The sequence below is a fragment of the Sander lucioperca genome, chromosome 3, assembly GCF_008315115.2.
Source record: "Sander lucioperca isolate FBNREF2018 chromosome 3, SLUC_FBN_1.2, whole genome shotgun sequence".
Classification (NCBI taxonomy): domain Eukaryota; kingdom Metazoa; phylum Chordata; class Actinopteri; order Perciformes; family Percidae; genus Sander; species Sander lucioperca.
The window spans coordinates 8,570,806-8,596,950 of record NC_050175.1 but is presented as its reverse complement, the minus strand read 5'-3'; the positions used below and the strand labels follow the sequence as shown (position 1 = coordinate 8,596,950).

General features: G+C 39.1%; 1 protein-coding gene across 1 annotated transcript in view; it reads right to left on the bottom strand.

Moving 5' to 3' along the window:
* The window catches only part of LOC116067214 (protein kinase C-binding protein NELL1), a 319,826-nt gene that overhangs the window by 9,941 nt on the left and 283,740 nt on the right, over positions 1–26,145 (bottom strand). Inside the window, exons 15-16 of the mRNA XM_031323575.2 lie at positions 23,233–23,328; positions 9,092–9,232 (exon numbers count right to left, since the gene is read on the bottom strand). Coding sequence (XP_031179435.1) covers positions 9,092–9,232; positions 23,233–23,328 — 237 coding nt within the window. The remainder of the gene's footprint in view (positions 1–9,091; positions 9,233–23,232; positions 23,329–26,145) is intronic.

Below are 26,145 nucleotides of genomic sequence, written 5' to 3'. Positions count from 1 at the left end.
TACAAACTGAAATGACAGGTTGTTGTGGTCAGTTAAGGAGAAGCAGCCAGAGCGTTAACAGCCAACACATTCTCACTCCCATCTTGTAAAATACGGACGCTTGGTCAGGTGCCTTTGTCGTCGTTATTTTTATTTTATTTTTTATTTTTTATTTAACCTTTATTTTACCAGGGGAAAAAAATCACATTGAGATTAAAATCTCTTTTACAAATGAGCCCTGGCCAAGAAGGCAGCACATAAAAATACACTTTAACATACAACAAATAACAGACAGACAGGGATGGACAGCAATAATAAATAAGAAATAACAGAAAATCACATTTTAAAACAAGCGCAAACATGTTGATATATTTGATGTAGGCAGGACTTGAATTCAGTATGTGAAATAGTATTATTTATTATTATTTATTAATAGTAAAATATATTATTGACGCTAAAAGCTTTAGCGTCATATAATGCGCTTTAACTAAACGCGCTTGGTCGGGACTATTGGCGTCCCTTTTGACGCAGTTAGGTTAAGGAAAAGCTTGTGGGTGGGCTTACATTTCTGTGACTCCTGTGAACGGGACGGTTGAGTTTAGGGAAAGGTCGTGGGTGGGCTTACGTTTCCGTGACTCGCTGGAATAACGGGCCGTTTAAAGAAGAAAACGGCTTCCGTGACACGTGGCAATAACGGGACGGTTAAAGACACACGCGGGACACGATCCCCGGTCTCCTGGGTGAAAGTCCTGTGTTTGATCACATCCACCACCCCGACCAACCTCCCTACGCTGAATTTCCCCCTTACGTACTACTCGCTAAAACCCGTGTAGTTACTGCTCTCCCCGGTACGTTCTACAAACACGCTGAAGGGCGCTTTTTTCGACGCTTCAGACACTGACAGCCACTGTCCAAACGTCCATATTTTACGAGTTCGGAGTGAGAACGGGTTGTAACAGCAGGCTTTTGTTTAAGTATGGAATATTTCTTTCATTTACTGATTCAGTTCCCACAATTTAATACTGTAGCATTCTTTCTGTGCAAACATATTACACACACTGCTGTGTAATGCATTGCAAAATAAACAGTGAACATATGCGATATGTGGATATACTGTATATTTCAGGTTTGGGCTATTATCACAACATTGTGTTGTCTTTGTCATCTCTTACACACATTTTAAGGGATAGCAGATTGGTTTTATTCTGTTATGATTCATTCAAACAAACAAACTATTTGCATTATAATTTGAAGGAAAACATGAAGCCATATTTTCCACCCCTTCCCTGTATATACAGAAAGTCCTCTGTGGATTCAGTTGAATCATCCGTGGAAAGAAACATCTGTTCAGTTTCTTTCTAACTTTTCCCCTGTAGACCAAAGGAACCAACCTGAATAGAGAGGACCGATGGCATCTACTTTTTTGTATCAATGTGGCTCAGGAAACACGGTGCCAAAAGTCTATCCCTACCTTTTATCAAGCCATGGCATTTAACTCTCTTTATCCTCACTATGTGAGAGAAAAAGAACAAAGTCCCTTTGACAGTAGCTGTGCTCTCCCCTGCCACCAGACATCAATCACACCCACATGACACTGACAGCAGGCTACTAGTGTTGCATGAACAAAGCAGAAAAACTGAAAAAAGAAGAAAAAAAAAATCATGTTTTTGTTTGTGTGTTTAACTCTAACCATGTTTTCACACTGTGAGCAACACTGGTCAACAAGTGCATTTACTTTCTACACATTTGAGAGAGACGGAAAGATTTTAAAAGGTTTTAAAAGATTGATTTCCACACCTCCCTGTTTACCTGCAGATACAAAATGTTTAGTTTTGTATTGCGCAACATTACCATCAGGCAATCAGTCTGCTGCTGATTTTGTGTGTGTGTGTGTGTGTGTGTGTGTGTGTGTGTGTAAAAGGAGGCTGACCCACTCAACACCCACTCTAAGGCAAATCTACCTTCGGGTGGATCAGTCGATGGTATGCACTTAGTTCAGACGTGTCTGTAATAACAACAAGACAAAGAGGACTGAAAGGTGTAAATGTTTTTCAGTCCCTCCAGAAAAACGCGATTATGTGATCACATAATTCAATGCATAATCAGCCAAAGTCCGCATATTTATGCGGGGCCCGCATTTTTTCAAATACACCGCACTTTCGCCGCATAAATTGCAGATTTCCACGCAAAATATGCAGGGCTTGCATGATTTCATAATCTCCGCATTTTTGTTGCAAAAAAGTCATATATCTTAGCAGAAAGTTCAAAAATGTTGCGTTTACTTCACACAAGAGCAACCACTTTCCCGTTGCCATGGGAACGTTATGAAGTGACGTAATTACGCGACGTGATCATCGAAAAGCTGCAAACCCCGCAATGAAGCCATGATGAAACTGCAGTTTTTGCAAGTTCCCACAATTTTTGCAAGTTCCTGCAATTTCATCGCATAAAATTGCATAAATATCCCGCATTTTTAAGAAAACGTGCTGCATAATCAAGGATTTTTGCCCACAACAATCACAAAAAAACTCTGCATTTTTCTGGAAGGACTGTGTTTTTAGACTTGCAGAGATTAGCTGGAGAATGACTTTGGATGAAAACTTTGGATGAATTTTACAGATATGGACAAAACCAATGGATAGTAAACCCCGGGAACAAAATGAACTTGTTAAAACAATGTATTGTTATCAAAGGAAATACCAAAGCACCAAAAAATACATGACTTGCACCGCCAGACGGTTACGTAAAAATGTTTAGAGCCTCTAGCCCAAGTTGCTCACACCATGCAACATGAATTTTTGTTTTCTCCAGTGGAGAATGATGAGCGGTATCCGGCAGGCAGACCTATTCTGGGTGGAGGTGAGACTAGGCTGATGCTGTGGCCACACCAGCAACAACAATACACTGTGACAGTGCTGAATGCACACTCTAATTGGTTGCAGTATCAAGTTTGCTGGATACAGAGAGGGAGGAAAACAGCTCAACCAAGAATGAATTGTGCCAGCGACAGACTATTTGCATACACTAAATGAAATCCCTATCAGCCAGTCAGACACACTGTACCTCCGCTGGTGAGGGATTAATGCACTTCATGCTACATTCACCACATTCTGCCACAAGCTGCTGCTCGCAGATCAAGCGTACTCTTACATGTAGAGTGTGAAAGACAGTCTTACAATGAAACACAAAAGCCCTTCGGAGAAACCAGCTGAGCACAGCCAACCATGAGAAAAACGTACACTCGCAACTATACATGTGCTGTTACACATGAAAGCACTAATCCCGCAGTGCATGTACACGACAAGACACATTCACACAGGCATAGACGCATACACACAGACACACACAACAAATAAACCCCTCCGACAGATGTTGGTAATTAGAAGGCATCAGAAAGCTTAGTATTTGAGTATTTAAATCATATTTCTCTGGTATATCTCCAGGCAGCCCATATGGAAAGGTCATGTACATCACAGGGAGAGAGAGAAAATGATGCACACAGGCTGTCGTGCAGGGACACAGTGAGAGTTTATGGTGTATTATCCTCATCTTTCGGCATAACCTGTTTATTAAAGCCACCTGTCTCTTTCCCTAAAGCATTAGGCATAATAAAAGTGTTTCGAGATGCAGCCCATGCAGCTCTCAGTCAAAGCAATAAAGGAAAAAGGACTGCTGCTCGGATCTTCACCACAACAATATGCAGTGCAACACAATGCACCATAATACAATGTAATGAAATCTATTGCATCGCGGCATAGCCAACCTAACACACCGCTACAAAACAGAACTTAGGACACAACGAAATCCAACATGAGCAAACAAGAAATAACACACAGCAGTAAATTATTGAACACAACCTATTCACTTTAATGTCTCAATATATCACTCTGACATATTACGACATGGTGTATTATAACACACGGTATTGTAAGAATCTTAATGTGTCCCATAACTAAAGTTGTAAAACAAATAAACACAACATTACGGCAACAGTGTAATGCTGACATGCAAATAATCTGCAGGTTTGATTAGTTTTGTGTACAGCATGTTTTATGCTTCTTTGTGTTAGCTTATAAAAAAAAAACACCATTGTCACAGTTCAGTAAATGTCATAATTATCTCAATGTGCCAGTGTTTTTGTGACCACTCTATAAATAATACAAAAAATATACCAAGATTCCATTTTCGTGACCTGTCTGTGTATGAGAAAAGGCCAGTAACTGAGGAGAATAAGATGGCTTAAGCAATTGAACAAGCTAATCAGGGCACTTGCAAGAAAGCAGCTAGCTAGCTAGCTAGATCGATAGATAGATAGATAGATAGATAGATAGACAGATAGACAGATAGATAGATAGATAGATACTTTATTCATCCTGAGGGAAATTTTAGGCATCCAGTAGCTTAGACAACCATAACACAACAAACACACATACACACATATATCTCACATACATAAAAATCACTCACAAAAATGTAAAGAGTTATAAAAATCACTCACAGAAATTTAAAGAGTTAAAGGTGCTATGGTAGAGCGTGTGCAATGGTGGTAGTGCAAAAGAGAACAGTGCAGGGATTGAACAGTGCAATAACCAGTGGTGGAGGATGTACTGAATCTCAGTACTTAAGTAAAAATACAAATAACCAGAGACATATTTACTTTAGTAAAAGTAGAAGTACCACAATGACAACCCTACTTAAGTAAAAGTAAAAAGTACCTGATTTTAAATGTACTTTAAGTATTAAAAGTAAAAGTACTTGCATAACGATTTGTTCTCTTAATCTTATTTGCATATTACCATTTATTACCTCTGTTCGTTTGAAAAGTCGCAGTACATCCTTTAACTGGAAGACCCTTTTCACAGGACACACACCCACCAACATTGAAGAATTCTCCAATTTGATGTTACGGCAAAACACTGGATATCATCACTTGATTGTTTGACATTGTTGAAAATAGTAGTGAGTGATGCTTTTTGGCTTCTGATTTGCATCTAAAAGTTTAAATAAATCTGTGCATAAAAAGCTTTCTCAAAACATTAGCCTCTTCTGTCTCACTAGTTCTCAACATAGTGCTTTCTGCTGTTTCCTTCATGGCAGTCACATACTCTTGGCCGACATGCAGCCTTGATAGTTAGCTGACTGGTGCTGCTACTCTCTGCTTTGATCTGTCTCTCTTATTAAAAAATGCTACTATGCTATGGTTGACTCATGAGAGGCTGTTGGAGAAATATTGTAGAGATGAAAAAATCCTGTTAAGTTGTCATTTGTACTTATTACTGCTGGCTTACAGCCTAATACTGCAAAATGGGGGCGGGGGGGGGGGGTGTTAAGGAGTGACACACATGTCCATATTATGACACACACACACACACACTTGTATTTATACTGTAAAGTCTCGAAAATCAATATCATTAACAGCATCTCTTAATGGCATGCAAAAACATGCTTTCACTAATCGCATTGTAGGCATCATATTTCCAGTCATGAATGTTTGTCGAAAGCCTCTGATATTAAAGCACAAACAGGTCAGTTAATGTCCAATTACAATTGTGACTCCTGTGAGTAATGTGATGCCTCTGCTTGAGTCTTTTGTTGCAGATATGAGCTTTGTGTCGCTTTATTGTTAATTATACCATCTTTTGAATCCTTCTGATGGCACGAGTTTTTGTTTGTACAAAAAAATGACATAACCCAAGTGTAAAGTGGTGCAGTGTATGTGCTACTTCAGCCCATTCATGTAAAAGTGGTGTGCATTACTATCTGCCACACTAAGGGCGTTCCATCCACCTGTTGTATGCACATTTTCAATTTGCACGTAAATAATCTGAGTGGAAATGGTGAAAAATCAAACTGTCAAAAGTTTTCTATAAAAAACTAAATGTGACAGTGGAATAAAAACAGGCTTTGCAGATAAATCATGACAGACATGAAGCATTTAAACATCACTGAAGAAAGGAAAACTGGCAGCAGACAAAAACATCAGACCTGTGTGAAACAATAAGGGAGACTGTCGTCAAATATAATATAATATGTGAAACAAACATAAATGCCCTATTTTAATCACGTTTTCGTCATCTTGTTTGCCCTCTTCTTCTGCAATGGATTAATGGCATCCGACTGCCCCGCCACAGTGTTTTTCTTGATAAAACAACTCCTAATATAAACTTTCCCTCGGGATGAATATTCTATCTATCTATCTATCTATCTATCTATCTATCTATCTATCTATCTAATATTTGCATGAGTAGTAGTAGTGGTGGATGGAAAAGCACATGAGCATTTTCTTTTAGTTGCCAAAGTCAGACAATTTCAAATCCTATACATAAAGGCTTTAAACAATTTCTTTTTTATATTTTTAGTATTAAACACTTAATCTTTTTAGACTTGAAATTTGGTTCTGAACAGTTGGAATTGTGAAGGATCGAAGCTATAGTCCGCTTGAGTAATCATTCTCTCAGCTGTTGATTTGTTTAATACATTTTTTTGGTAGAGTCTTCCTTGAATATTACAATTATGGGAAATATACAATTCCACTCCTGCTGTACTTCAATACATTCCATTTATTTGTGCTGTACCCACTTTCTCTCAATCGCCCTGAGAAAAAGAACGTTGACACTTTGTTTTACATTTACATATTAAAGCTACTGTTGTTGAAATCAGGTAATACATTTGTATTCTGTTTTTATTTTTTTTTTCGGGTCCTAACGATGTAATAATAGATGTCTGTGTTTTCTCTTTAATATTGATGGTTTTGTCCCTTTATAATTGTCGAAGATTAACACAAAGCTTGTGAAAAGAGGACTGCCTCACACTCTGAGGGTCTGACAACCAAACCAAACCACTTTAGACTATCACACTGCAGTACATATGCGACAATATCTTGATGTATGTATCACATGTCTGTTTGGTCAATTGTCTATCAAAACAGAGGACTGAATGCAAAGTTCACCATAAATAACTTTTATGACGTCTTTTTTGTTTTTACTTGTGAAACCGTCTCTAGCACAGATGTTTTCTTTAGCTCTGCCTCATTTGTGACACCTCCCAAATGGGATAACAGCACACACTCTGAAATTACAAGCCAAAAACTCAGTTTTTCTCTCTTCACACAAAAACAAAGTTTCTGAAAATCTTCACCATAACACAAAGAGTTTTCGTCTCATATTCGGACCAATATGGTATTCTGGATGGTGTTCAATCTGTGTGGTAATGTGACACAAAGTTTCCGCAGAGTAAAGTCTGACATATACGATACGTCTCTCTATCACTTTCCATAAGGTTGAGTGAAACCACTTTCTAGGGGAATGTGCTGAAATCATACAGTACCTCTCTCCTCGAAGCAAATGAATCAAACCCAACTGCTGATGTTGCACTTTGATTTAAAGGTTAAGTGAAAGCAAACGCGTTTCAATCAGTCAAGCAGTCCTGTTTGCTGCATCCATTACAACTTCACACGATGCGCCACAGGCAAAAACAAAAGCAGTGCCTTGGATTTGTCGAGTGATATTTAGATAGAGATAGAGAATGTCATCTGTAATATGCTGAACAACTGGAAATTGTGATGTTCAGGTAATATGAGTACCAGGATTCAGTAAGCAGCTGTACTTGTATTTGTTGCTATCAGTAATTATTAGCACGATAACATGCTAAACTAAGATGGTTGCCATGGTAAACATTATACCATGCATGCTAGAACCTATTTTCCGAAGTAAGCCATTCGGCATAATGAGTACTTTTACTTTTGATACTTTAAGTATATTTTGATGCTCATACTTTTGTACTTTTACTTAAGTAACATTTTAAATGCACGACTTTTAGTATTGAGAGCATTTCAGCACTGTGGTATTGTTACAGTTACTTAAGTAAAATATCTGAGTACTTCTTCCATTGCTGAATATAAATCATCGAAATCCTGCAATGATACAGCAAGAAAAAAAGAAGCAGTGGAAAATCCTGTTTGGTTTACATACTGTTAACATGCAATGGCATAATAAAAGGCCAAGAAACGATGGAATATTGCATATTATTAAAGGGTAACTACCGTTTTTTTCAACCTGGACCCTAGTTTCCTATGTTTTTGTATGTAAGTGACTGATACGAACAACAATCTGACCTTCTATTTAAGCAAAAACTGCTCTGAGGTTGCTAGCGCTAAACCCACCAGACTCTTATATATATTATAATACTTTTAGCATGTATAGAGCCAACATGTTTTTACAAATAAATCTGTAAACTATGTGTTTATTTCAACCAAAACTAGAGTTGTGGTGGTTGGAAAAGTGGACAGACGACCCAAAACGGCTTTTCATAGTTTTATTTTGTTTTTGTCAACTTTGAATGAAGTGTATTTTACGATGCTAAAATTACTGTTTATTTACATGGAGTCTGGTGGCTTTAGCGAACGCAATTTCGCAGATGTTTTTATGTTGAAAAAAAGAATCTTACTCTTTAACAGAAAGGTTGATCTCCCTAAAAATCACCTATATAAACAGAGCAGAGGTAAGCTGGCTAATAATTGACAGTTAGGACTTTCACTGTACCTTCTTGTTCTATGCATCATCAACACTGTGGTTTAACACACAAGCCTGGTGTTTCTCTACTTCCGTCTTTAAGTCTGCCTCTCTCTCGCTTTGTGGGTGAGAACATGGGACATGGCACATGACACAAGCATCTGTTAGCGGCACAAGGCTAATGTGTGTTCCCTGTGAAAACCTCATCAGGGTTGTGTGGGTTTTACACCGCATGGTTAGATCTCGAGCTGTGAAGGTGAGAAGACCTGTGATTGACCCACTTGTAAGGCTTTTGGGTGGCTTCTGGGTTAGAGAGCAAACACACATACATTACATCACAGACTGAGCTGATGTCTACATGCTGTATTTCAAAGAGGATACATGAGACAAATAATGGCAATCAAGTGATTGAAGGATACTAGAGATAAAAGACACTTGAAAAGGAAGCCACTCAGTGACAGTATTCAGAATTCCTGAGCAAGTGAACACAGGAAGGGGTGGGGGGTGGGTGGAGATTATGGGCAGTGGGCATGCAGAGGTTGATGGGCTGGTATTGCAAGCAGTGACAAGGATGTTTTCATTTGTTTTTAATGCATGCTCACCAATGCAGGAGCTCCCATCAAGCAGGTAGGAGCCATTGTCATGGAAACCACTTCTGCATTCACAGTGGTACCAGCCGGGCAGGTTGACACAGCGGGAGTGGTTGTGGCACTCAATCAGGCCCTCTGCACACTCGTCAATATCTGAGGATACAAACACACACACAGCAGCATCAGCATCAGTCTAAATTATCTTAGCAACAAACCTAAACCTGACACTTTCTTTTTTTAGAAATGTGTCTTTTTCTGCCCGTTCTTTGATCTGTGCTGGTTACAACAGTGGAGGTTGATCCAATCAGAGCAAACCGCTGCCACAGCAGCAGAGCTGGGTAAGCTGCTTGCCCACATTAGACAACTAACATCTCTGCAGCCTGTCTGCCACAGCAGGGATCTTTAAAAAAAAAAAAAAAAATTGAAAACCATTTGGCAGCAGAGGTGTTTCCTCCGTGCACACTCTAGTTCTTCTCCTTGCTCATTCTGCTGCTCCACCCAGTTTGCTTTGTTTCTGGTGTGCAGCGTGGATACGCACGGCTCATCCATTATGTATGGTGTGAGCTCTGCTCCTCATCTGTAGCTCCCTTGCTTCTGGCTGCAAAGACCCGACCTGTGCACACACCCTGATGGTTAAAGCGTGACCTTCAGTCACACCTTCAATTACCTAAATGCGAACCATAGCAAACAGGAACAGGTAGCAAGGGACTGCTCGTTATAAGTGTCATGTCTGTGTATATCTCATTAGGTTGCTGAAGGGGGGAAAACTCTACATTTTCAAGCAAATCAACAAGGAAAGTGCTGTATAGTTTGTAGCTTGAGCAGCAGGCATGGTTCATATTATGTAATGGATTCTAGGAGGGTTTGTATGAGAGAGAGAGAGGGTAGTAGAGTTTGTTTATCGATTATCCATGTAGTCTGTCAAAGCAGTACAAACAATAACACAAGTGAAGCGACATCTTGCTTTCAGATTTAGGTTCTGTAACTTCACAGCTTCAAAAGCTGCATATTTCTTACAGAATCTGGTTAATGGCTTTATAATCACAATCATGAATGAAATTCTAATGTCCTGTTCTGATGTTGTATATTGTTAGAAGTAAATTAATCTCAGTACATCCAAGTGGAAGGCATAAGAAACTAAAGATGACAATGATATTAATATTCTCATTAAACAAGAAATGTGCTTAATGTGGCATGCCACAGCAGAGCAGACAGTCTCACTATACATAAAACAGGGTTCTATAAAACATAAAAACATAATAAAACACGGAAAAATTCACTGTGAATGTGCAATAATTCTCACTACTTCACTCTGCTGTAAAATACTACTGTGCAATATTTGCAATATTTATGCTCGTTACAAATGCAGTATCCCCCACAGTTGTATCCTCCAGTTACAGTATTCATAATTTATCATGTTTTTTGCCCTCTTTTGTATAGTATCTAAGTTTTTTCGTCTTATTTTAATTTAATTTATTTACCTTGTAAATTTGTACTCTTTTTACTCTTTACTTGACTCAAAGAGCCTGCAAAAGAATTCCTATGTGCCTGGACTGTTTGCTGTATGCACAAATGGCAAATAAAAAATCTTGACTTTTGAATGCCAGTAGTTTCTCTTGCTTACAGTCTTTGCGTTAAGCTATGCTAAACAGGACAAATCTCTATACTAAATATGCAGTATTTGCATGTAGTGTAGATCCATTTAAAGTAAATGCAGAGACAGATGCATCTTTTAAACATAAGGGTAGATTGTGTCTCTCAATTGAGTACGAGTCTGTAGCATTTATTTTTGCATTTGCAATTTACGATACCAGACAGCTATCTGATCAGCCCGAGATGTGTGAAGCCGATAAATGTAAACAGATGGAAGTGATGTTGATCTTCATATCAAACTCAAAGAAAGCAAACACTCATATTTCCCAAAATGTCAGCATATTCCTTGAATCAAAGTTTCTCTGTTAGAGAAAGTTTTAATATATACGTGTTCTCCAAAATTGTATAGCTTATCTGCACAATTCCAAACTTTTCAATCATTTTATAGTTTCCACTGAGAACACACACATAATGAGGCGCAGACCAGTGTGAGTCCATCAAAACAAGTTTTTTGAGAATAATATGGATTTTTAGTTAAAGGAGGGATACAGTATGTTGAAGTCACTGTATATTTACTTAGAGATGAGTTATGGCTAAAGAGATAGAACAGATGTGAGTATACTGAATACTAAATGTGCTGGAGAGGTCATTATATTTGTTAATTTGTAATAAAAAACTGAGCTACAACATGTTATACCAATGGATGGGTTAAGATAAGACAGAATATTTTGAAAAAAAAAATGGTTTAAAAAGTTGGTTATAATGTTCTTTTTCTTGTACAGCATGTATGGTAATTTATACTTTTCTTTTAAATCATTCCATCTATTGAGGGGTTAGGTTTATATTGTATTTCATAAAAACGTTTTTTTGAGGAAGATGATTCTAATGTTGTTTTGTATACCTAGTTTTCACTGATTTACATGGACTACACTGTATATTAAGAAACCAGAAACAACTTTAGATAGCACCTGGATGAAAGCGACATATTGCAGAATTGCCTTTTTATGTCAAATATATAGCACTTTGAATTGCCTTGTTGTTGAAATGTGCTACACTGAGAGTTGTGTGACTTGTTTAATTTTGATCCAGATATAATCAAATCACAAAAGCAGCCCCACCACTGCAGTTGTCTCCACCACACACTGGATTTGTGTAAACACTTGACACTACGAGAGCGGTTAACATATGGCATCAACTTATAGCTACAGTTTTTATAATCCATAAAAAAAAAACTGGCCTGATCTTGTGTTTGTAACATTTTCCTGTTGCTCCAGCCCTGCTGTGAAAGTCACAATTGATACCTTTTGCCCTGTCTTAAAGATCACACACATACTGTATACACACACACACACACACACACACACACACACACACACACACACACACACACACACACTTATCTCTAGATAAAAAAGGGACTCAGGACGAACTGTTTAGCAGTGTGTGTTGTGGTTGTGTCGTTAGCCTGCTGAGCCGCTGGTAATAAGACGTGACAGCTGCTGGGAGGGCTGCCCTCTGCCTGCCTCTCAGGTCAGGGATCTGGTCAGAGCTACACCCATAGATTCCCTCTCTGAAACATACCAAGATTAGAGGTGACTGGTGGCTGAGAGAAGCTAACCCTTTAACAAAAGAGCAGTGCTGTGCATGTGCATGAGAGAGCATACGTGCACCTGCTTGGGCCGGGTACACTGCATGATTTAATCCAGAAGCGATTATAGTCCTTCAGTGGTGATACAGTGCATCATTAAGTTTCAAATACTGACCCTGATTCAATTTAACGGGATACATTTTTATACTTCCAACAAGTGTGTGCTCCAGATTTAATTACATAATATACACCTTACACCAAGGCACAAACACTACTTGAAGAGTGAGACTTTACAAATGGATGCTTTTTTTTCTAAGCAATGGTTCATTTCTTACACTCCACTGTAACTTTTATTCTTGTATTTTATTCTCTTTATTTATCTATTCTCTTTAATAATGTTTTTTTTTAATTTGTTTTTAACTGCTCTTTAATGTTTTATGTAAAGCACTTTGAGTTGCCTTGTTGCGAAAATGTGCTATATAAATCAAGCTGCCTTGCCTCGCCTTGCTGTTGGCTCCTTAGTCTCATTTTGTCAGACCCTCCTCCAAAGGGGAAAATGTGCTCTGGTTTAACGGCATTTCTTTAAACCAATCAGAATCGCGATGGGCGGTGCTAAACTCCGCACAGAGCCGCTGCAAAATAGTCGCGCGAGCGAAAACTCAGATTGGACAGATAGTCTTGCTAGCTGTCTCAATTTACCCTGTAGAGATCTGAGGAGCAGTTAACCATAGTCCTCAGAAATCCACCAAATTTAAAGGAAACGGAAAATACATGCATCCGGCGGAATTTCAGAAGTGAGAAGTAAGCACACGCCGGAGGTCCAGCTGCCAGTTTGACAGCAATGAATATATGTCCAGCTTTGCACTGTAGCTGTTTGTCAGTAAGGTTATTTGTTTTCTCAATTTATTTTACAACTAATGTCCATTCTTATTCTTAATTATTGAGGTACAAAAAAAGACAATAATATAACTATAATATGACAATAATATTAAATAATGGCATTTAAATTAAATGTATTCCTTAGCCCTTGGAAAAACAAAGGGGTAGAGCTGGGCGATATGGAAAAAATCAAATATCACGACGTTTTTGACCAAATACCTCAATATTGATATTGCGGTGATATTGTAGGGTTGACAATTGGTGTTTCCAAAAAATATTTACACAATGAGAATTTTGATAAATTATCATCATTAATGTGTATATAATAACTAAGTGGGTAAAGGCAAATAATAGAAAAGCTAGAACAGTCTGATAAGTTCAAAAAATTAAATCACTTTTACTGTAGTTGCACAAATACAAATTACGATATGTTTAGGAACACTTCCACCCATTACATTTCACAGATAAAGATAAAGGCTACATCTTTAAAACCAGGGACAGATAACACTTGTGTCATTTCACAATATTACGATATCCAAAATCTACGACGATATCCAGTCTCATATCACGATATCGATATAATATTGATATATTGCCCAGCCCTACAAAGGGGAAAGACTGATAAGCAAGATACACCAATGGGGGAAAAAAAGTGTAGCTTGGTTGTGATCAGATCAAATATTGTATTGAATTCACATTGTCGCTGTTTGACTTTACAGTCTCCTGTTAACCTTCAAATGAATATACATAGGGGTTCAGATTAGTCGGCAGTGAAGACAAACATGTACAGCATCTTGAAATAAGAGTTACAATGAACACACTTGCAATCTGTGTTATCTTTCTCATGTTATATTTGTCTAACATGTTATTATGGAAAAGCTGTCGGGGTTGTGTGCAAACACTGTCTTTATTTAACCCCGCGACCGTTCACAGCAGCCATTGGCCAGTGTTGAGACACCAGCTGTTGGCAGCTCTAATTTCCAACATGGGCAGACCATACATCACTTTATACAGCGTGCAGTCTGACTCTACTGCAAATCTCACTGTCGCTACTCAAACTTGCTCTATGTCACAGTTGCAAATAATGCTCAACGCTACGTGCAAATTGATATCATGGCACAGTGATTTAATCAAAATGAAACAAAAACTGTTCATTTATTTATCCCTTATTTTTAATTTGCTGACATACATACTTTCTACATATTATGTTTCTTGTGGAGGGAGCTTTGTAAGAAAAGCAATAATGCATATAGTTAGAACATCTAAAAGGGCAGAAACAACAGGCAGCAGTGCAGCCAGCCTTCCTAATAACAATAATTCGGCCCTGCTCTCCAACATATCTGTCCATAATTTATGAAAAGTGACTCATTCTAAGATATGTTTCACCTCTACTACAAAAAACGCTACCACTTTAATTGTGAGGTACATGAGGTGCTGCAATCCTGCTTTCATCTTTTGGGAAAAATGCTCCCTTTCTTGTCTGTAAAAATTAGGATTTTCAACATGTCTTTCTCTGCCTCGCCCTCTTAACAGAAGACAGTGACATGTGTCATATTGTTTTGGCTCTGTCTCTACAGCACTGAATTTAAAACAACGACTATGCAATTAAACTGCCTACTTTCAGCTTCAGAGTTTGGTGTTTACATCTGGGTGACCAGTGTCTTTGAACAATTAACCTAATCCACAGACAAGACAAACAAGACATTTTTTTTGTGCCAAACAGTGGAATGTTCTTGACTTGTTACTGGATTAGAATCAGCTTCAAAACACATCCATGCGAAATAGGTTGTACTGGAAATCTGGTGATGTAGTGAATACTGTCTGGTCATACAATGGCTGTTGGTTGTCGCTGGTTTTGTTTATGACAAAGTAGATGCGGAGGGGAAAGCTTGGTGCTGCTCCTTATTTTAAGCAAAGTTATATAAAATTGGTGCCACAGCTAACATAATGGCCCTGCATATTTTCGTGTTGTCTCTGTTCCTTAGAGGTCAGCATTATCAAGATGGTTTGCAATTAGTCAACAGCGTGAATTTTCGTGTCAAAGTTTCCAACAACAACAAAAACACAACACAAATTTTGCCTCCACGAGTTAATTCACTGATCGCAGTGATTACATTGAAATGAACTGATGCTGGTAGTGCAGTATAGGACTAGTCTATATCGATGACATTTCATTTCCGGGATTGTTCAGGTGCTGCCAGAAATTTCGACCGGATGTCCGTCACCTTCCGCTTTCTTTGTGTTGGCATTTCGAACTCCGGTGGATTTATGAGGACTATGGTTAACTGCTCCTCAGATCTCTGCAGGGTAAATCCAGACAGCTAGCTAGACTATCTGTCCAATCTGAGTTTTCTGTCACATAACTAAAACAATCTTTGAACGTACACGTTCCACCAAAACAAGGGAGGCTATTTTGCCTATTTTGCGCTTAGCACCGCCCAAGACGACTGTGATTGGTTTAAAGAAATGCCAATAAACCAGAGCATGTTTTTCTCTCATCCCGTAATACTGTATGGACTAGCCAGACCCTCCTCCGCAGCGCTGTGGAGGAAGGTCTGGCAATGCGAGTCTAGTATAGGCCTAAAAGAGCATTATTATATGCATTACATCAAATTGAAATATTATACCTATGTTTCCAAAATCCACCCTGACTTTTGGATCATGTCTAGAAATTAAAATACAGATCTGTAGTTTTGTCAGCACAACACATACATGTAATGATGGAGCCACGAGAAATGAGGAGGTGAAACTGCAAACCTGAACTGAAAAGATTATCCGTCTGATCTGAGACCTGTGATAATCCACTGAACCAATTGTAAGCACAATTCCACCAGGACTCTGAATCTCTTTTTATGGAGAGCACATGTTATTTAAAACCTCATTCGTCACAGGCCTAGTAAGAGCTTTTTATTTAGATGTAATAAAAGCTCATTTCATTCACACACAGTCAATAATTCCTGTTGCTCAATAGTCTTATAAAGCTATTTGTTAGCTTGTGTGTGTGTGTGTGTGTGTGTGTGTGTGTGTGTGTGTGTGTGTCCCCTCCATTCTCTTTGTCTGTGGCAGTGAAGTGGACAGGTGACCTTCCTGTGGTATAAAGTACAATATGCTTGAGTACACACACACACATACACTCCATCAATCTTTGTTACAGCCACGGGAAGAAAAGCAGCCAGACAGCATATCACATTTCCCTCTGTTTCCTTCCATTACAATGCAAACGAGAGCACTTAGTACTTTCCGCAGGGCCTCACTTATGCCCCGTCTGTAGATTTTCCCAATGGGGATACGTAAAGACTTTATGACAGCCACAGTGAAGAGCTGTGAGTTTTAGCTCACGGATGAAAATGGGAATTAATCCACACATAGTTCAAATAATCCCCAAGCTCTCGGTGAAATCCTCTGGCCTGCTGAGCTTTACATGATTACCCCTATCTCCGATGTACTAACCTACTGAAACAACATCGCGGAAAATGTCACAAGGAGCATTCACAGTAATGTGTCCTTAGACAGAAACAACAACCGATGTTTGTGTTTGTTGCTACCTGATAGTCTGTGCCAGTGAATGTTCATAAAACTAACAACCTGCATGATTGAAGGAGCAGTTAAACTGACCACAGACCACAGCCGAACATGAACGAATGCATGCAGCGCTAGACTGATATCTTTACTAATTTAAATTTACTTCTGATAAAATGTCTGCTTGCTACAACAACTTGTCATTGACATGATACAGTATCTAAGAGCAGCAAGGAAATTAGGTGTCTGTAGGAGTTTAAAGGATGACATTGCTAGTAAGCATTTATTTGGGGATTTGCAGTTCAGAAGACAAGTTATTTAGACATCTAGGTCACATATTTTCAAATATATTCACTTAAAGGTGCAGTAGGTAAGACTTATAAAACTAGGGGTGTCTAACTGTGTGTCAATCACTGCTCATGCACACACATTCATTCTCCCTTTTGGGGGGAGGGACTTAGGAGACCGTTTTTAGCTATAGCTAACGTTAGCCTACCACTAGCTAGTAGCTGGATTAAACATGGTTACAATGCTGACAGCTAACGATAAACGGTGTAAAGTTTGTCTGTATTTCACATAGACTGTATATAGAATGGACCAACAGATCCCGTGTCTCTGGACGGAGACCAGTGAAGGATATTAGAAGCACTTTTCCGGTGATGGCTGAGCATTACTGCGCAGTACTGTACGGTAATTTCTCTACTATGCGACAGTAAGTCGCGTGGTTATGACACAATTGTTAGTCTATTTTTAGAAAAACGTCTGCTACGGAGCCATAACGTGAGGTACAAGGTAATGGAGCCTTTTACACATTGACATGTTTCTTTAGAAATAAACAATGAGAAAAACAAAAAACAAATAGTCTTTAAACGCTTCAGATGTAAAGTTATTCACTGTCAAAGTGGCGCCAAAATGAATGGCAGTCAATAGAATGCTAACGGGAGGTGATGGCTTGGTAGCATCAAAATGGCGCCATAGGAGCTACGCGTTCCAAGGAGAAGCTTACCCCCTTGATAGGTATTTCACTGTAGAGGATTCCGACACCGGATGTAACAATCTGCAGCTGCTGTTGTCGGAAAAACACAGACGGTGCGTTCAATGAAACTGGTAATTTACAGCCTCGTGGTGCATTCAAAGTTGTTGTTAAATGCCCTTTTCCCATCTGGTGGTTGTTTTTTGTTATTCAACAGCTATTTACTAGTGAAATAAGTTACATTATTATTAAACATTTAATTTTGACGATATGGCCTTAGCAATAAACAAGCCATTCTTTAATGTCGCCAACAAGTACCCTTCTTTTTTTTAACTTTCTTACTTACTTAAAAAGTATCGGTTCAGGGACCGTTAAGGCACAGGTACCGTTTTAAAAGTACCGCTTTAGCACCGGTATCCAAACCAAACAATACCCAACCCTAATATTGACTCTAGATTCAAATGTGTGACTAGATTAAATATATAATAAACAAATACAAATCTTAAAATCAAGTTCATAAAGTCATTTTATTTGCATTCATTTCATTCCCAATCAAGATACACTGGTAAGAATTGCTTTCCATTCCGTTAATATGTACTTAAAAAGTGTTCTGAAATGCAAAATAACAGAATTTTAAATTTTTTTTTTAAAAACTTTTAAAATTAAAAAAACAAACAAACATGCGATTAATCGCGATTAACTATAGAAATTCAACGATTAATCGCGATTAAGAAAATGTAATCGTTTGACAGCCCTTATATATATATATTTTTTTTTTTATTTATTTATTTTTATATATATATTTTTTTTTATTTATTTATTTATTTTTTATTTATTTATTTTTTTTGTTAGCCACCACTCCCCAACTCCACACTTCATACTAAGCTAGCCTGATTACCCTAAGCAGTTTCAGTCACAGCCTTAGTAAGACCACAAAATTCTGGCCAAAAACACAGCAAATCCAGCAAAACACACAGCAGAAGAAGAAGCACCGCTCTGGTGCGACAGTAAAGCAGCAAAGACAAGAAGCAGGCAACAAAAGCAGCAAAACCAAGTAGCAAACAGCAGCAGAATGAGCTAAATCAGCAGAACAAAAGCAGTCAATTACTACTCAGATATTATCGAATCAAAATACAAAAAAATCGCAATACTGTACAAATCGAATTGGCACCCATGTATCGTGAAAGAATGGAACCGGGACAAAAGCATATAATCCCAGCCCTAATACGTTAGTATTGTATTTACACAGACTTTCACAGACATCTTTTAATGTTGCTCAGAGGATGACTTAACTTTACAGTGAGATATTTTTAACATCCAGTGTTGCCAACTTAGCGACTTTGTCGCTAGATTTAGCGACTTTTCAGACCCCCTTAGCGACTTTTTTTCACAAAAGCGCCTAGCGACAAATCTGGCGACTTTTTTACAGAAAGTATTGTCCGGTGAGCACGTGAGGTATTTCTCTCCTGTGGCCGCCAAAACAGTCACCTCTCTCTTCTGTTCTGTGACTGAGGAGCAGAGGAGCAGCCTCTCCCCTCTCTCCTCATGAGCAGCAGCACTGCGCACAGTGCACAGGCAGGTAGAAAGAGGAGAAGGGACAGGGTGCGGGGGCCGGTGTAGGTAGGAGAGACAGCGGGACGCAACGGGAGAAAGACTCCGCTGAGCTGGACTGGACCTGGGCAAGCCAGCCTTCTTTGAGAATTCTTTATCGAGCTTTTTCCCTCTCTTTGTAGAATTTATTTTTTTACTTCAAAGATAGGCTACCTAAGTAATAATTATAAGGTAAAATAAATTCCCGTATTGAATTTGTGATTATTTGGCTAAATATTTCTATTTCTTTCTATCTACCTTGCTGACACAACCACTAAGCTTTATGCAAATGATTGCATAATGACGTCACAAATATACTGTATATATTGTATTTTACAAAATGGGTTATCTCTAACCCAACCACATATTCTACAGTACAGTGTGTACATTACACTGGCTTATTTGTCAAATAAGAAGTATGTTCTTCACAATGTGTGAACTGGGAGTTCATCATGAGGTCCGCTGTTCAGTTTATATTAAAATAATTAAGCATTTTATAAAATAAATCACAAGGGCCCAACAGTGGACCTGTGGCGAAAAGCGGGTCAACGTGGGAGAAGATAAAAAGATCAGCGTAAAGATCAATTCTGTTCCCATTAGCTTTATATTTAGATGCTCTTAACCTCCCACTGAGCTACAGTATACAACACAGAGGAGAGAAGTCGGTGGAGCAGTCATCTGCTTTATTACAGAGGAGGGAAGAGCAGCAGAAAGGCAGAGGGAGATGGAAGTGGAGACAGACAGATGTACATGAGAGACGTACAGTGAGACAGTAAGAGAGTTTGACAGATGAAGAGACAGGTTGAAAGTAAAAAACAGACACAGAGAACATGTCGTGCACTGAGTTAAAACAAGAACCTTCTGTACAGCTTGTACATGTTGCCTGCAGCAAGTCTTCAACTGAAACTCCACCAACTCTTACAGCACTTTAAGGATGTATAAGTTATTTACGTACTTATACTTATTATTATTATTATTATCATTATAACATACTTAGCGGCATATTATTATTATTATTGTACTATACTAAGTATGAGATGGTTGTAATAATACATGAAGTCAAACAACAAAGTATGGCAACTTCTAATGGAAGATAAAGTTCATTTTTAAATTGAACTCATTAAATCATTTTAGATCTAATTGGGTAATAGAAACACATACAACTAGAAGGTCATTGGGACAGCGCAGACCTCTGCCAAGCCCATGCTCTATCTTGCAATGTTAACAGAACTCTATCCAATCTCCCGCTCCATTGTCCCCTCACTTGCGAACAAGACCCCAAGGTACTTCAACTCCCAAGTACACCTAAAGACAGACACATTTTGACATAGAGAGACAGAATGATTTTGCACTGCATCACATCTGTGGCAGCCTCGGGCAGCAGCCAGAGGGCCACAGGGAGGAGCCTCATTAGCGGTCCATATTTTGCTTCCTATGAAGGAGGAGAGCTGCATTCTGCACTTCTTCTGCTCCTCGCTTCTACACTTAATATTCTTCTTTGCATAATCTTTTCCCTCCCTCTTCCCCCTCTAACGTGGTTCAAAGAGAAGTATTCTGCAGATGCAATGTAGTTATTTTTCAAACCAGTCCTACATTTTGTCAGTAATCAAAATTCAATATACAGGCACAGATCTAAAGTCTTTGCCAAGTTGCAACAGCGAAACGTTTGGATGTAGAATGTCATTTTCAGAGAAGAGCACTGAGGAATTAGCTTGCCACATTAATTAATTCATAGATATTTGATGCTGTCTATTGGGAGGTTAATTAGTCCTGATTGCTTTCATACAATGTCTTGCACGCTGATTGCCACTGATTACCTCTCAGCAGTTCAAATGCTCAGACTCGAGAGTTTATCTGAATTAGTTTTAGTATTTTCTCCAAAACAAAGTAAAACGTGTTGTAAAAGAAAAGAAGACACATATGATTTGACTACAGAGTGACAATACCTATACAGTCCCTCCAGAAAAACGTGATTATGAGATTGCATAATTCAATGCATAATCAGCCAAAGCCCGCATATTTATGCGGGGGCCGCATTTTTTCAAATACGCCGCACTTTCGCCGCATAAAATGCCGATTACCGCGCAAAATATGCGGGGCTTGCATGATTTTATAATCTCCGCATTTTCGTTGCAAAAAAGTCACATATATCTTAGCAGAAAGTTGAAAAATCTTCACACAAGAGCAGCCATTTTCCCCTGTTGCCATGGGAACATTATGAAGTGATGTAATTACGCGACGTGAACATCATCGAAAAGCTGCAAACCCCGCGATGAAGCCATGATGAAACCGCAGTTTTTGCAAGTTCCCGCAATTTCATTGCATAAAATTGCATAAATATCCCGCATATTCCATCGCATTTTTTAAAAAAACGTGCCGCATAATCAAGGATTTTTGCCCGCAACAATCACAAAAAAACTCTGCCTATAACAGTTTTTTTTTGTATTTCCAAGAATTTAAGGTATGGAAATGCACAGCCTTAAGTTATTAACGGGCACTGGGGGGACTGATGATTAGCCAATCAGCGCCAGGGACGGGACTAACGCTGTTATCAAGCACTGCCAAGCTGTGTTTACAAAGACGGCATGACGGCATGTCTTCTCATGCCCCCCCCAATGCAATGCACAGTGTGTAATCTTGTGGGGAAACTGTGAGGGGTGTTTTCCGTGGAGCATTATCCACAGACAACGCAAACCTGTGATGAAGAGAAGAAATGTATTCCAGCGGGACTACAGCAAACACAGTCTTCCACTGTTTTACATATTAACAAGACCTATTAGGACTGACAGCAGTACCTGAAGTCTAAGTGGTCGTGGCTACATGCAGAGTAATTTATGTCACCAATAATGTGCACTTGTAAGTGTAACCTGGTATCTAAAAGGAAAGCTTGGCAGCATGCTGTGAATAGCTGACCTGTTTAAGTGGTGCTCTATGAGAGCTGGCTGATCACCTCTGTAAAATGAGACCGCAGAGACACCAGGCTTAATAACCGGAGAGGAGAGGATAGGAGAGGAGAGGATAGGAGAGGAGAGGAGAGGAGAGGGAAGGAAAGGAGAGGAGAGGAGAGGAGAGGAGAGGAGAGGAGAGGAGAGGAGAGGAGAGGAGGAGAGATGAGGAAGATAAATTAGAGGGAAACTGGAAGGAACATTGAGGATGAATGAGCAGATAAAGACAAGAAGGAGGGGAGGGAAGACAAAGAGAGGGAGCAGTTAGAGGAAGGATGGAAAAAGGGAGGAAAGGAGGAAAAGGGACGTGAAGAGGATGAGATGAGGAACGGGTGGAGGGGAGAAGAAAGGAAAAGGGAAAGAAAAAAAGAAGAGAGTAAAAAGGGAAGGAGGAGAGGAGGGGGATAAGAAAGGGGAGGGAATATAGCGAAAAGAAAGAAGGAGATGATGGCAGGCGGAGAGGAGAAGAGAGGATGGAGGGGAAAAGGTAAAAGTGGAGGAGAGGAGAGGAAGGGAGGAAATAGGAGGAGAAAATGAGAACAGAAGAAAGAGGGGAGGAAAAGGGAAGAGAAAAGGAGATGAAATAGGGAGAAGGAAAGGAAGACAGGAAGAGGAGAGGAGAATAAAGAGAGGAAAGAAAGAGAGGAAAGGTGGAAGGGGAAGAGAGGAAGGAAAATGAATGAGGAGATAAGGGTAAGGAGGGAGCAAAAAAAGGAGGAGGACAGTGTAGACGAATTAGCTGTCCTTTTCTACGTCTCTCCTGGGCCCAATTTAAACACAGGGCTTTAGAGATGAAGCGTGAAAGTGTGTGTGTGTGTGTGTGTGTGTGTGTGTGTGTGTGTGTGTGTGTGTGTGTGGCTGTGAGTGGAAGAGAGAGTGAGAGATGGAGAAAGAGAGAAGGCTCTGCTGCTGACCCTTCACACCGACCTAAGGACTGAATGAATTCCTCTGATGTCACTTCTAAAACTCGATGAAAAACAATATAAAACTAGCTGACCGTTAATTAGGAGGGACGACCGAACAAGCCGGACAGGTAGGAGGTCAGGTTGGGTTCCTCAGGTCTTACCTGTCTCACAGTGGCGTCCTGTAAATCCTGAGGGACAGACACACGTGTTGGGAGACACACAGGTCCCGCCGCTCCTGCATCCCTCCTCACAGAAAGCTAGAATAAGAAAGAAATGTATTAGTACAGTTTGTCTTTATATCCTGGATATCACAGCAGGAGCAGCACAAAAAGGCTTTAAAGTCCTGCAGTTTAAGGTTTCATGAAAGCATTACAAAGTGGTTTATTTTTAAAAGCAGTGTAAAGGCCTTTGCACACTGAGTCCATATTTTTTATCTAAAATTGTGGCATGTTAACAAGAAATACATTGTTGGTCATGTTCACACACCGAGTCCAAAACATTTGTCTGTCAACTGGTTTGATTTTCAGTGTGTGTGTGTGTGTGTGTGTGTGTGTGTGTGTGTGTGTGTGTGTGTGTGTGTGTGTGTGTGCGTGTGACAACTCAAAGCAACCCTATATGCAAAACGTCACTTCATCTCAGCACAAAGCACTTTACGACAAAGTAAAGAATCAAAGATGCGTAATTTAAAGACTTGAAAGATGTAACCCTTGTGTTGTCCTCAGGTCAAATTTGACCCGTTTACAAAGTTTTTTATATCAGAAATATGATAGATAGATAGATAGATAGATATCACACATACATAAGGAATAAAAATAACAAACATATTTATTAATTTAATGATTAAATAAGGTAGTGTCTCCAAACTTACCTCAAGTATAACTTGTCTCCTGCTAGTTGTACTACAGCACTTACTTTTAAAAAATAAGTTAAATTAATAAATATTTTTATTGTATCTCTTTTCAGTGTTGTAGTTTGTAGACGGTCCCTAAGCACTTGTCTTACTGCCGTCTCACCGCCGGCTGCTCATAGAGACCAAAGCCATCAGGCAAGAACTAGTTAAATAAACTCCTGGTGTACTTACACACTTTCCAATGCCCCGTTTTATGAGTACAGAACCTATTTGTACTACTGTAGAAGTTTAGTACCATTGCGGACATTATTAGTGGGGTAATTTACGAGATACACCTTTGGTTCCATTAGCGCCTGCACTAAGCCATTCGGCTGACAGCGCTAACTGGCCCAATGTTAGACCAAGGGAAAAAAGCTTCTGGTGGGGTGTTTGGCTCGAGGTCATGGTGCAAAGGACCCTAGGGTGAAATTACTCCGAACCATCCCTTTAATGTGAAGTGGTGCATTTGTAGTGACACACCCACAGCACGCTACCTGTCCAGCACCAAACAGCACACAAAGTTCACAACTAGATGTTTTGTTGGTGGGAATAAACCAGAGCTAAAAGGAGAGTAAATATTGGCCTTACATTCAAGTAGGGACAGAAAAATGACTCTAAATTAATGATAGTTTCTTTTTTTTTGTGTGTTTTCAGCGTGTTGTGGAGTTCCTCTATCCCCAAGTGACCAAAATAAAAACATTCACACAGCTTTTAGTTTTTACAAATTATAACAAGGCGTTACATACAGTATTTAATTAGCTAAGAAAAAAAATATAAGAATCACTTTGTCAAAAGCTGGTGGCATGAAAACTTCCAATGCACTATTCAGTGGATGCAATGGCTTTTTAATGGCTTTCTGTAGCCTACCTGTGGAGCTACACCAGATACAGTAGGGCAAATATTTCTTCCTGTTGTATGTGAGCAATGTTGGCAAAGAGCAACCGGAACAACTCCTTTGTACGGTGACTTCATATTTTGATATATGTAAGTGAAAACGTGTTAATTCAGCTGTTTTGTCTGTTGGAAACATTGGTCAAAATTAACAGTTGTGAAGCTTCTGTCACCTAATGCTTCTCCTGCAAAACTGAACTCAAAATAATATACTGTATCTGTTCTAGGGCTGCAACTAATGATTATTTTCATACTCGATTAATCTGTTGATTTTTTCTCAATTATTTGATTAGTTGTTTGGTCTATAAAATGTCAGAAAATGGTGAGAAATGATGTCCTCAAATGTCTTGTTTTGTCCACAACTCAAAAATATTCAGTTTACTGTCACAGAGGAGAGAAGAAACTAGAACATATTCACATTTAAGAAGCTGGAATCAAAGACTTTTTACTTTTGTCTTAAAAAATTACTCAAACCGACTAATCGATTATCAAAATAGTTGGCGATTAATTTAAGAGTTGACAATTAATCGATTAATCGATTAATCTTTGCAGCTCTAATCTGTTCTTTATTAGGTTTATTCTCAAAGTTTGGTTGTACTAGTAGGACAGCACAAGGATAAGAAATTTTATCATGGATACTCAAGCTTGGCTCCAAGCTAAGTGGACTCCTTTTATGTAACACATTTATCCTGAGAAGCACTTTACAAAGCCTCACATCCGCACACACGCACACACACACACACGCACACACACACACACACACACACACACACACACACACACACACACACACACACACACACACACACACACACACACACAGATTGTGGCAGAGCTGCCATGCTAACCTCGGGAGCACATTTGAAGTTCAGTGTCAAGTACTACATGCCCAGCTGAGCTACTGTTGCCATACTCCATACAGAAATGTGATAAACTCCGCCTCACATTTTCAGTCTCAAAAACAGGACATAAAGTCTAAAGTCCAAAAATAAAGCTCAAACCTGGACCAATGGGGATAATAAATTAAATGTAAAGTCAAAATGTTTAACTTTGACTGAGCATTATTGCTCCACCCCCAGTCAAATTTAGCTTCAATTTGGTTTTTGTTACTGATCGCCTACAGAGCTACCTGCATCATTCATGAGGTGACATTTCATCTTATCCCTGAGTGTGTGTGCACGTGTAAAAGCATATGTGTACAACTATCTCTTCGCCTTTTGTTGGAAGCAGGCCAGCAGCGCAAATGATTGTGATTTGTTCTGTGAGCGCACAGGGTGTGATGCATCAACATGGC